Genomic DNA, 13,032 nt, shown 5'->3' with positions numbered 1-13,032 from the left:
CTCTTGTACTGGTCATCCTTTGAGTTTTTTTCTTAACCTTTTGAAAATGGCTTCTTCTTCCGTTGCCCCTTTCCCATACTCAATAGTAAACCAGAAGGAGCTGTGTCCTTTGCACTGCTCGCCAACAACAACCAAGTGTTATTGCATTAGCTCATGTCTTATTAGATTACCACACTGGTTGTTTTTGTGACACCAGACAAGACCTTTTTGCCATTGCCCCCTCTGATTTGATACAGTGGCTTCCAGTAAAAGTCATGTTGTTCTTCCCTGAAGCGGGTGTTAAAGCTCATTTATAATGCAGCGGCTCCATAGAAAAGCCATTATGTTAAGGACATGATCCCAGGAGGGATAGCTTCCCTAAGCCGTGAAACCTTACCCCTACTGCTCCATACATGGATTAATAAACATCCTGATTGGTGTAAAAATACATGTGCTGCCTGAGCTTCACTTGGAGACAATAATGTATTTCACGTGTGTGTGTGTGTGTGTGTGTGTGTGTGTGTGCAGAGTCCTGTAGATGCAGTGACAGGTGGAAATTCTCCAATCAGAGACTTGGACCGGCTGCTTCAGGACATGGACATCAACCGCCTCAGGGCTGTGGTCTTCAGAGATATCGTGAGTGGTACAGGAAACACATTCATACAGTGTACAGACATAACACAGTAATGCTCTTCTACTTATTCAACTCTCTTCTTTTTTTTAACACATAGATTTTATTAGAACATTTTGATTCATACCAAAAAGAACATTATAGCCAGGCACTGTTCCATCCACTCATAATTGAACTCATTATATCCTGGAATATGACGAGTGAGTTTTTATTAAGCACAAAATCATTTTCATGTACTGTATATCGTCAAATTAAACGGCTAGGAACAAATTTTAACTGTAGAGGATGGGCAGAAAAAAAAACATGTGCCCTATTCCAATAAATATACTATACATTTTTCCCATCTTGCTATGTACACATTTTTTTAAATTTTTTTACTAAGGAGGACAGTATTTCCATCTCTTGAATTTCTTTAATATTCTCAAGACAATTTTCTATAGTTGGCCAATCTACCTGTTCTGTGGGAGACGTATGATGTTTCCTGTTATTCCTTCTGGTAGATCACCCACATAAAGTGACACACATATCAATGGGATCTGCAACTTTCGCAGCTTTTTTCTTTTTTCTTTAACCTTTATTTATACAGGTATATCCCATTGAGTCCGAAGACTCTTTTGCAAGGGAGACCTGTTCCCTTTCTGAAGGACACACGTACAGAGAGCGTTTAGTGTATGTTGTTTGTTTCAGGAGGACAGTAAGCAGGCCCAGTTTCTGGCTCTTGCCGTAGTCTACTTCATCTCTGTCCTCATGGTGTCCAAGTACCGCGACATCCTGGAGCCCCACAATGACAGGAAACACCCTCAACGCACGCAGTCTGCCAGGAGCACAGGTATACAACAGCTCCGAGGAAAATCTGAAATATTGATCTGCATAGGAAGATAATACTGCAACCGTTAATGCAATACTTTCACTTTTTGTTGTCACCGGTTCCCTTCTAAGATTCTTTATGTGAATAATTTGCGCTGTTAGATCTTTATATTATTGCATAACACAGTATTGAAATAAAGAATAGAAAAAAAAGCTTTTGAGATTTGAGGAATTTTGTGAAGCTGAATTTTTTTTTTTCTAAATTTATTCAAGTCATCATTTCATTAAGAAACTATTTCATGTAAGACCTGTGAAATGGGAACCGCAAATAAGTTACCACAATTTTTTTCGTAGGGGGCCAAATATCATTAAACGGAGAATGAACACACATCAAAGCAATAGTAATTACATAAAGAGTATTCAATATGTCAGCAGTTTTTCCTTTGGATTCTTCTTAAAGATCGAGGCAGAACGCAACAATCTTAAGATGTCATCAAGCTTGTTCTAGATCTGCAGTCCCTTGAACACTACACTCAAACTTGTGCACTTTTTCTTACACTGTTGTTATTAATCTATGATGTCGCATGGCTTTGTTGCTCACATTTCTCCATTACTATCTGTGTCCTCTTAGACAGTGGTGGTGGACAAGAAGTGGAAAATGGCGTCTCTCTCCGTCGGTATGACTCGGGCATCGGAGACGACCACACCTCCACCGCGGCCAGCGAGGCCGACCTGTCAAACTCTGGTGTGACTCACGGGCCTGACGCCATCTCAGAGGCCCTGTCTACCCTGTCCTCTGAGGTCAGACCCTCTCTGCCCGCTGACTCTAAGGGAAAGAACGTGAAGGACATTCTGCGCAGCCTGGTCAGTGCTCCGGCAGAAGACATCATGGTGGACCCCAGTCTGCTGCCACCAGCCTTCCTGGGTGTAGGAGACGCCACCCCAGGGTCATCACTACAGTTCCGCTCATTTGACAGGTGAGCTGTCAGGTTCCAACATGGCTTGGCATACAAAAATATTACCTTTGTACAATTGAAAGGTGCAGTGTGTAAAGTGAATTAGCGGTTTTTTTCAGAACATACCTCATAGAAATGGAATATGATATTCATAAGTATGTTTTAATAAGGGTATAATTGCATGAAAATATGTTGTCGCACAGCCATGTTTCTAGAGTAGCACAGAACGGACACACTTAACGTTACGCATTTTTATATATAGTGCGCGTCTGCTTGAAATTCACCTGTTGAAAGACGAATAATAAGTACTATAGAATAAATATCTAAATACATCTTTACTTCATCACTTTGTGGTGGATGATGCCACCTTTAGTAATTAGCGTCTTGTCCTTGAAGGCCACTTTCATCTGTATGTAATGTAAATTCTCGCAACAGTAGGGGGTGTACATGGAGCGTTGCCACCTACAACTTTCACCACTAGATGGGGCCAAGTTACAGCATCTCTTACACACAGCATTGTTAAAGAAAATCTAACTTTTTTGCACTGCACATTGGTGATTGGTGGGAAATTCTTGTGGTGTTGACATGTGTGCAGACCTGACAGCTTCATAAGGTTCTCAAGAGCCCATATGGTGCGTATATACTTGCGATTCCCAGGCTTCACAGTTGATAGTTTCATACCATTTACCCCGACATGACTGCAGGGGACTTTTGAAAGTCAGACCTTGAAGACGTCTCGGCTGGGTATCCTCAGAGGAGGGCTCTTTGGTGGATCTTGAAAAACATTTTGTTTCAGAAACCCTTTTGAACTGGGGGGAGAATCTTTATCTCAGACTTTTTCCCTCTTTTCTCCCATTGTTGTTTCTCATCCTTACAAAGAACCTATCTTCAGGAAAAACACAGGGATGAAGAGACACAAAGCTGTCAGGAAGCTGTTTCTTTTCACCGTGTCACTGATATTTAACAACTTTCCTTTTCATCTCTCTTGCCTCTAGTCTCTTCCCTAACCCTGTCTAAGGTTTTGAGGCGCTATGCTCCATATTTTTTTTTCTGGCATAAAAGCTTTGTAATTTGCATTACCCCTGGAGGTGCAGGGGGGGGGGGTGAAGAGATGGGAGTAAAGGCTTCAAAAGCAGATACTGTAGCCTGGGTAGTGCAGCCGCAGACGGGCCCAGGTGAGAGAGGATGGTAACCGTCTGGTTTGCATTTGGAGCATCCATTCTGAGACAGTCGTTCACAAACGGCAGTGGGGGGAGAGGGTGGTAAAGAGAGAGAGGGGGGGGGAAGAGAGGTCTCCATGGGGGTGATGTCAAGTCAAGGATCTCATGTACTGAAGAAAACATTTCTCTCTCTCTCTCTCGCTCTCCTCTCTCCCTCTCTCATAAACACTCTTTAGTCAGTCTGCCTCGCCCCCCAACTGTGGGAATTCCACGGCATCTCTGTGATCGCGTGTCTTTATCTGAGGAATGCTTTGTCAGGTCTCAGGGCGCTCCTCATATCAGGGGGATTAGACTGGCTCCTGTCCGCTCAGCACACTCACTAGGAAGAGCAGAGGATGTCAGGAGAGCTGGAGAGCATAGACTAACAGCTTGCAATGCCTTAGCTCGCTGCCTATGGGAGGGAGCCTCTCTTCATGTGAGGCATACGGACCAGGCACGGACAGCAAACTTCACCTAAGCTCCTTCTTTTAAGAGAAATAAAAAGCAGCTCTGAGGGTGTTCACACATGGACATGTTGTAAGGTTTTAACTAATGGTTATTTTATGATCTGTTAAAGAGCAAGGCAGGTTCTATTCTATATTTTTTATTATTATTAACAAATCCCATAAAGGAACCCCTCACAAAAACCAACAGTGCATTAACCCATTGTTCTCCAATAATTTCCAGCTTCCTGACAATGTCCCAGCCACAACCTCATTGGTTCCTTGGAGGTTTTGAATCTGTAAAAGGTTCACAAATACATACTTACATTTTTTTATTACGCTCCTTAAACAGCTGGCCACTAGTTTTTAGCAAAAATGACCTAAAGTGCACATCTAGGGAATATTATCAGCTATGGTTTACAGCAGAGGTATTGACTCATCATAAACTACAGAGCACGTGTTTATTGTAATGTACAGACAAATGATTTTTTGACAGCAATATGTAGAACATCACCTGCCTTATCCTTCAGTCTTTTTTTTTCAATTACATTTTGAGTCTATAAATTCCCAACATCAGGTGGCTTTTTGTCCGAACGAGAATTAAAAACCAAATGCTAATTGCATTGCACTGATATAAAACAGAAGAAATTAGCAAGCCTTCACTTTTGAGACGCATGAACAATTTTGACCATTGTATCTAACCAGATTCCTGCGTCCCCCATTCTCACTTGCTGTGGTCCCAAATCATAATAATGTCTGCCGGTCAAAACTGACCTACATATCTGTATCATTCAGTGGCCTTGCACCTATATTTATTCCCTTATCTATCTCCACACTTTACCACTCTTTATCAGCCCGCTGTCTCAAGTCCTTACCCCCCTTTTAACTACACATGTAGACATGCTCTGTGTTTATTATTCTATCACTGCTCAGCATCTCCCTCTTAACCAACCAGTACGTCTCCCCAGTGACACCAGTACAAGCCACAGCTGACATTCTACTCTGACATCTCCTGCCAAAACAAGGCAACTTTCCACTTACCCGGAGCGCTGGATTTACGACACCAATGTATGAAAGAACGCCCGGGATCTCCCAGATAAAAAAACTGGGGGGTTTTGGTCCGGTGGGTGAAAGTATCCTCTACTGATTTATTTGCTCGTGGAGACCTGCTGGATTTCTCCCATCAATTTCTCAAGCCGTGCCCCTGTTATGACAGACCAGTCTGCAAATATTTGCTGACACTAACCAGAACCAAACAGTGTCATTGTACAAGCCGGTTGATTTAGGCTCCGCGCTCTCGGCGGAATATGTGTGTGTTAGACGTTGGGATATACATGGGGCAGTTGTTTGCATTCCTGGCAGCAGACTTTGGCATTGCATGTGAAAGTTGATGTACAGATGAGTCTTGTTGATGCTGAAGTGTTGTTAATATGGCCGCTTAGGAAGAGGCTAAGCACGTTGGACACAAACACAGCTGAAAGAAAGTGAAAGCCATTAACCTCCCTTTTCAATTTTCTACATGACGCTTTAGGAAAGTGCTGTTCTGTGACTGAATTATTTAACACTGAACGCAAACAGGCAATCATACAAGTTCACTTTCTGTGTTATGTCCAAAACAAACATCAGTAGTAATCAAACTTACAAACAAATCAGCTCTTTTTAACCTGCTGTAGATCACTATTATTTTATCAGTTCTGTAACATGTGATATTTGGTTTAAGTTTGCTGTACTGCATGCCCAAAGATTATTATTTATTTATCTATTTACTAACAAGCAACACACATAATTCACATAAAGACAAATGAGATATCTTCCAAGATGCTCCCAACTTTACAATTTTTCCCCCGTTTTTTTTTTTTTTTTGCCACTTCAACTTCAAACAGTTCTGCCTTTGCCCCTATGTTAACTGGCTGCCCCTCGTTCTAATTAAAGAACATCCAACCAATGCATGTCCAGTGCAATACCCTGGTGCACACTCACACACGCACATGAAAGGAGATTCTGCCATTCTCATGCTTTGTGGGCCCTTAGGTCCCAGTTGCTCTGCTCATTAATCACTGATGTCGTCGAGGGTAATGCCCCTCCCACACAGGGCATCTTCGTCCAATAACGGCTAGAGAGTTCATTTTAAATATAGTTCGACCATGCACATGTCTTTTTGTCGGCCTACAGTACATTTAACATTTTAAACATTAGCATGCACAGGGGTTGTGTGAAACAAGGGTGAAAAGAGAGATCAAAGCCCTGCTACTGTGGCTCTGAGGTTAACACTCCCGAGAATTTTATATTTCACACACACACACACACACACACACACACACACACACACACACACACACACACACACACACACACACACCACTGACACTTCCTCACTCGTTCTCGCACTTGTTTTACCTGAAATAGCAGAGATTACTGGAATCACAGTGTTTACTGCACTTATCCATTGTAGGTTAAAGCCTTTAAATAATTCAGCCTTGGCCCTGTATTTACACGCACACACACACACACTCTTGTCTGCCCTGGGCCCGTGTTTGTGGGTTGAGTGGGGCCGCTGACGGCTGATTAATCGACTGGGGCGGCCCACTCATGATAAGTGTGGCTAATGACCTGCTGAATAATTCACTGGACCCTTTGCTGAGGGAAGAACAGATGGAAGGCCCAACACAGAGACGGACGGATGTGTTCACTGGCAATACTCATACACACTTGTGCTCTCATGCATTTATTCCTACGCTCATATGCATATATTCAAATATGATGCGTGGACACACACTGCCAGCCTCCACACACACACCAGGGGGTCCACTGTCTCCCGGTCTCTGTCCCCTTGCTGTTGACACCTGGGGTGCTTCACGTCAGCACCGCCCTTGTTCACTGATAGCGTGTTAGCTGGATGGCGCTATCAGAACAGAGAAAAAAGTTTGCAGAAACTTTTTATCTCTCTACCCTTCCCTGGCTATCAATACTGTTCTCATTCTGTTCAATCACTGCTTCGGTTGTTATGCGTCTGGGTTTGTGTTTTCAAACACAACTGTCAAGCCGCTATGATTCGTTAGCGTCTCTGCTCTCTTAAGCACAGATCACTGGAAGCAAAGGTCAACTGACAGGGTTTAACATTCACAATAACTTTTAATAGATCAGATCAGCTGCCTTAAATCACCTTAGAACACCCTTTGATGATGTAGCCAGGTATCTGTCTGCACCACAGGGAGCCAGACCCAACTGTCGGTGTTTGTGCATATGTGTGTGTACATCTGTGTGTGTCTCTGGGAAAGTGCAGGAATGTGTGTTTTCGCTATTGTCTACTAGAGTGCTCCTTTTTCTTTTATTTCCATAATCCAATGTGCATTTGATGTATGCTTGCATATCTGGGTTGAGCCTGCATTAGTTTGTGTTTCTGAGAGGGAGCAGTAGCTAGTGATTAGAGGCTGCTTTCCCCCGTGTCAGCACTGATAAGCGGGGCCAGGGCTTCCCTTTGATACGGCCAGTGGTCTGTCAGAGCCCCTGCTCCAAAGTGACAGCTTATCTGCATGCTGCTCTCCTCCCATCTGCTGTTTGGCGGATGGGGATTGAACTCCGCTCACTCGTACCACATCATTACGAGAAAACGCTTCCTGTAGCTTTACTTGAAGAAGAAGCATTATCACCGTGGAGATAAGTCAGTTTAGAAAATGTAAGCTAGCTGTCACTGATCAGCGATTTGTGCTCAAAAGATGAAAACATTGTGTAGTTTTAGTCGTCGTAAATGTAAAACTTAAGCTGAACATAAGCCTCTGTGCCAGGACTGGATATCAACCAGATTCCAGAACATTCAACACTAATGCCTTTGATAGGATAATTAGTTAAAAAATGGTTTCTCAAAGGAAGGTATTCTAATCTAGGTAGGAAATAAAGGTAATAGGTATTTAAGGTATTATTATATTGGCATCAGTAGTGAGAATTATCAAACCGTATCGGCCCTACTATGTGCTTACCATTTGACAAGTGTTTGCTTTATTTATAAAAATGTGTAGGATGTGCTGTAGAAGTGTGCTTCAGTTTTCTTTTGTACAGAAAATACTATGCACTTTGCCTGTATAGTACAAGCTGTAATGCCACTCACTCTGTATTAACAAGCACACTTTTGAACCATATTAGAATTAAGTATGGTCCAGCAAGCAATTAGCTTACTGTTCCAGGTGAAAGCACTGACTTGGCTTGTGGCTACATAAATGACGATGTCGAAAAAAAAATATTTGTGCCAATAAAAGTGGTCCTGTAATTACTCTCCCAGCCTAATGGATTTATGATGGAGTTGGTGTTGTTCCAGCCAGACTGTGTACATAAAAAAGTCTTATGAGGCTCGCTGCGAACTGGCACCGTCAGCGTTTTTTTCACACAATAGTTCTGTCAAGGTGACAATTAAATGAATAATGTATCTGTGTCTCTACAGAAGTGTCATCGTCGCACCCAAGAAGGCCGGCATGACCCCGTCCCCGAGCACAGCCACCCCCGTCCCAGCAGCCACTGCAGCGTCTGTGTCTGGAGCGACGCCCATAGACAGCGTCGCCGTGGTATCTACCGACGAGGCCTCACAGAGCACCTCTGCAGACAGCGCAGCTAGTGAGTACACACACGCACACACAAGCAGTGTCATGCACACATGCACACACAAGCGCGCGCGCGCACACACACACACACACACACACACACACACACACACACACACACACACACACACACACACACACACAGCCTCTATAAAAGGTCAATATTTATTGAGAGATTTTGCTTCTCTTGTGTGTCTGGTTGGAATACCATTGCTGTGTACAATGTTGGCAAAAGCTTGAGAAGACATCATTACACTAATTCATCTTGATATATATTTTTGCTATATTCATGGTTTTATAGAGCAATACAAAAAATCTGTCAATCTTAAATAATAGAATATAAAACATGCAATATTATAAATGCTAAGTATTACATTTAGTCATTTTATTTTATTTTTTTACATTTGAATAAAGTAGTACCTTTCTTTGAGCAAATCAGCTCTCCTGTATTCTCTGACTCAGCAGTGACACTATATAGTTATCAGAAGGACAGCTGTTTATTTTGTCACCCTTCTGTATGTGTAAGTGTGTAATGTCTTTTCATTGAGCAGCCTGTGTGTGTTTAAGAGGGGAGGGAGTGACACGCGAATGGGGTTCGTATGTTTGAGGAGATATTGTGCATTTACCGTTAAAAAGCAGGTTGGGGAGTGTATGTGTCTGTTTGTGTGGTGTGCGCCCGTGAATAATGATAACTGTTACAGCTGTATGCATAGGGTGCTTTGTGTCAGTGAGCAGCATTGAGTAAATATACTTTGTGTGTGTGTGTGTGTTTTAGTGGGGCAGTGGGAGGACTAATGGAGACGTTCATTTACTCTTTGTTTGAAGGAGCTACTTCAGCTTGAGAGGGATACTCTCACCAGGCCCACATGGCGCTGCTTTACACCTTACTTATGCACACACGCACGCACACGCACACACGCGCACACACACACACACTCACACTCACACTCACACACACACACCAAGTGACTCACACACACATGAACACACACACACACACACATTCCAGCGCACATTACACTGTCTGTCATTCCTTAAGAGTTATCCCTGCTTGGAGACTGTTCTGGCTGGAAAAACAAGCCCGCTGAAACACCAGAGGAATCCCCCTCCTCCATATTCAGCTGGGCATTAGCTTATTTATGAGCCACAGGGAACTGAATTTACTGCCAGATCAATCAAACACGGACTTTGTACCTTGTGCGCCTCTGTCTCCAGAATGAAGTCGTAAAGCACCTTTTAGTTGTATAATGAAACAGTCACAAAAACAGCCCTGAGGGGCTAAATTGGTATGTAATGACTTAATGAGTAAAAACAATTTGGAAAAATAGTCAGCATTTTTTATTTCAACAACTCAAATCCACACAGGTGTAGTGCTGACAACATTACTGATTTATATCAAGTACTTTAAAATTGAGCATGCGTTTTTGATCTATGGCTGAAATATTAAGAAAACAGCATCCAAAAATGATCCCTCTCTTTAACGTGTGACAGTGAAACGTAACCAGGCTTTCAGTGCACAATTTAGAGGTTTCTCACCATGAATTGTAAATTGATAAGGAAGACATATTGTGCTCGGAGTACATCATCCACTATCTAACCATAAAATTATACTCGTACCCCCCACTTGCCCTATTTGACCATAAATCCCCCTATTCTATACATTTGAATGAAGACCATTGTATTATTTCATAAGAGGCATGTTTCCATACAGGTTTATGGTGCTACCTTGGTCATATAATGTATTGCTGTGAGTGTGTGCACGTGTGTGTCTGTATGTGTGTGTGTGCGCGTGCATCGTCTTATTCTTGTCCAACATCCAGACTAATAACAGAGTTCTTTGGTTTCTCCCTGCAGCAGGCGGCCAGTTTCCAGCCAACGCAAGCCTGCCATCTGTCCCCCCACTCTCCCCTGTGACCCAGAACACAGCCCCCAATATGAGGTGATTCATCTTCCTTTCTCTCTTTCTCTCTCCTACACACACACACACAAACACACACATACGCAAACAGTTATTAATGAATACCCACAGATTTTTCACTGTCCTTATTCATTTTTTTCTCTTTTATATCAAAAACCAATTTTCACTGATGATTTAAATTTGCCATTTTCCACAATTATTTTGGAGTTAAATGCACATTTAATTTCACCTGTCATGTACTCTTTGTGTTTGTTTGTTGCTTGGATCACATTCCCACATCCCCAGCATCTCTGAGCGTCTGGAGCATGCTCTGGAGAAGGCTGCTCCTCTACTGAGAGAGATCTTTGTGGACTTTGCCCCGTTCCTCTCTCGGACCCTGCTGGGCAGCCACGGACAGGAGCTCCTGATTGAGGGCACCAGTAAGTACAGCATCAAAAAGGGTCACAACATTTCTTCACTGCTTCTTTCGCAGGCCTAAAGAATGTTCCATCTCTTGACACTGCCGTCCTCATTTAAATGCAATAACATCTCCTAGTCTGCTCTTAATCTAATTGTGTGATGAGTGTGCATTGAGCCAAGAGCTGGTCGTTGTGCTGAAGGATTCTAGGGGTCCGGGTCAAGAGGCCAGGCCACTAATAGCAGTGTTTGGGATGTCTGCTGCCACCAAACAAAATGGAAAGTTGATTGATAGCTGCAGGGGGGCCTGAAAAGAACGCAGGGGGGGGGGGGGGGGGGGGGGAGGTGTGTGTATCTGTGTGTGTGTGTGTTTGTGTGTGTGTGTGCGTGCTCGTATCCTCGCAATGCATGTGTGTTTGTCTGCATGTGTGATGGTGCATGTGTCGACTGTGAGACCAAAGGCTACTCTGCCTTGTTCCCGTCTGTGCAGCAGCCTCTGGACACTCTAGTGGCCCCCTGCCCTCTGAAAGCCCAGGGCTCGCCATTAGGGATCAATGGGACATATGCTGGCCAAGTCAGGCCTGTAATACAAGGCCCAAATATGTATTAGTTTACAGTAACATCATGTCGGCTCATTAGTCCCATCAATACTATCTGCTTCCTTGCAGATGGCACAAGGTTAGGTAATCCCTGTCTATTTGTGTGTGGCTGTTGAACATGAATGTGTTCCCACCAGGGGCGTGCACTGACTTTCTAAGGGGCATGGGCAAAGAATGAAAAAAGGGGCACCTTCTCCATGTGAACCAATGCACCTGTCAGCACCCTTGTGTGTGTGCTGACAGACCCTAGATAACGAATATTAGTTTTTGCTAAATTAGGTGACGCATTGTCCAATCAGGGTGCCCCTTCAGATGGAAAAAAGGAAGGGGCTCATATGCTACTAGAGTGCCCCTATTGCAGGGCATTTAAAAAATGTTCTGAAATAAAACACACAGAAAATAATTGTTTATTGTCAAATGTACCTTTCTTTCTGACTCCCCTTTTCCCCCAATTTTCTCCAGGCCTGGTGTGCATGAAGTCCAGCAGCTCTGTGGTGGAACTCGTCATGCTTCTGTGTTCACAGGCAAGTCTTGGCATCTATATCTTTCCTTACCCCCTGTCCCGATGCTTTCCCCACCCATCTGATTTATTGGGCTCACCTTGAGTGCAGTAAATCCACAGAGCAGAGTGGGACAGTGAGCCATCTAGTTCCCTTATCTTCCTCTCCACACTACCTCGTCTTCACCTCCGTCCCCCCCGATTCAGGCCAGAGAAACCGGAGAGAAGGCATCTCTGGCCGCAAATATTGGTTTCAGGGTCAAGGGTGGCCGACCTGTCCACATCACCTCTGACCCCCAGCGCGGGCCCTTGTGGCCTGGCCAAACTGATGAGGAGGGATAATGTAGATTTGATGGTGCTTTACATTGATCCTGCCTCTCCTATCTGTTGTCTTGTGGGTGTTTTGTTGCCAAGTTTATTTAGCTTGCTGCCGGATTCATGAATACTAATTTAGGGATCATAAGCAAGGCGTGGGCGGATCAATGATCGGGGATGTCAATAGATCACTCTACCAAGATGGCTGATTAGCATTTAGAGACACAAGCCTGTTTAAGAGAGAGACAAAGCTGGTGAATAGCGGGGACATTTTTCGCTTATAGGTATCATTATGGAGCTTTGCCAGTTGATGGAATTATTTTTTGTATTACAAAAATATTGAATACATATGCAGATTTGACAATATCTCACTTATTATCTAGCTATTGGATAAAGCCAGGGTTAAAATCGTTTTACATTTTTAAGACATATTAGAGTCCAAAGTTTTTACAGAACCGATTTTGGATACATCCTTTTTTCATTTTATAAATGAAACTGACACAAACAGACAAGGTATGGTAACATAAACACCTAAATGTACATTTTGGATTATTTTATTCAAACTAATATGAAAGAAGACATGTCAGAGAAGCCAATAATCTCAAAACTGACCAGTGCTTGAAACAACAATGTTTTTACCTGCAGTGTCTCGCCTTAACTACCGTACGAAGACCAAATCCCAGTGTACGCAGTGTATT

The 13,032-nt window shown here is 43.2% G+C and overlaps 1 protein-coding gene across 3 annotated transcripts in view; it reads left to right on the top strand.

Annotated features, from left to right (window-relative positions):
• Positions 1-13,032, top strand: part of lrba (LPS-responsive vesicle trafficking, beach and anchor containing) — a 191,588-nt gene that overhangs the window by 61,058 nt on the left and 117,498 nt on the right. For 2 of the 3 annotated variants that reach the window (XM_080029558.1, XM_080029556.1), the window contains exons 27-33: positions 508-615; positions 1,298-1,439; positions 2,049-2,394; positions 8,451-8,620; positions 10,462-10,546; positions 10,811-10,944; positions 11,983-12,044. In XM_080029558.1, coding sequence (XP_079885684.1) covers positions 508-615; positions 1,298-1,439; positions 2,049-2,394; positions 8,451-8,620; positions 10,462-10,546; positions 10,811-10,944; positions 11,983-12,044 — 1,047 coding nt within the window. The remainder of the gene's footprint in view (positions 1-507; positions 616-1,297; positions 1,440-2,048; positions 2,395-8,450; positions 8,621-10,461; positions 10,547-10,810; positions 10,945-11,982; positions 12,045-13,032) is intronic. The other variant, XM_080029557.1, reaches the window with a different exon arrangement.

Source organism: Ammodytes marinus (genome assembly GCF_949987685.1).
Source record: "Ammodytes marinus genome assembly, chromosome: 6".
In the NCBI taxonomy this organism is placed as follows: Eukaryota; Metazoa; Chordata; class Actinopteri; order Uranoscopiformes; family Ammodytidae; genus Ammodytes; species Ammodytes marinus.
The sequence above is the reverse complement of the archived record's forward strand: the minus strand, read 5'-3'. Positions and strand labels throughout refer to the sequence as shown.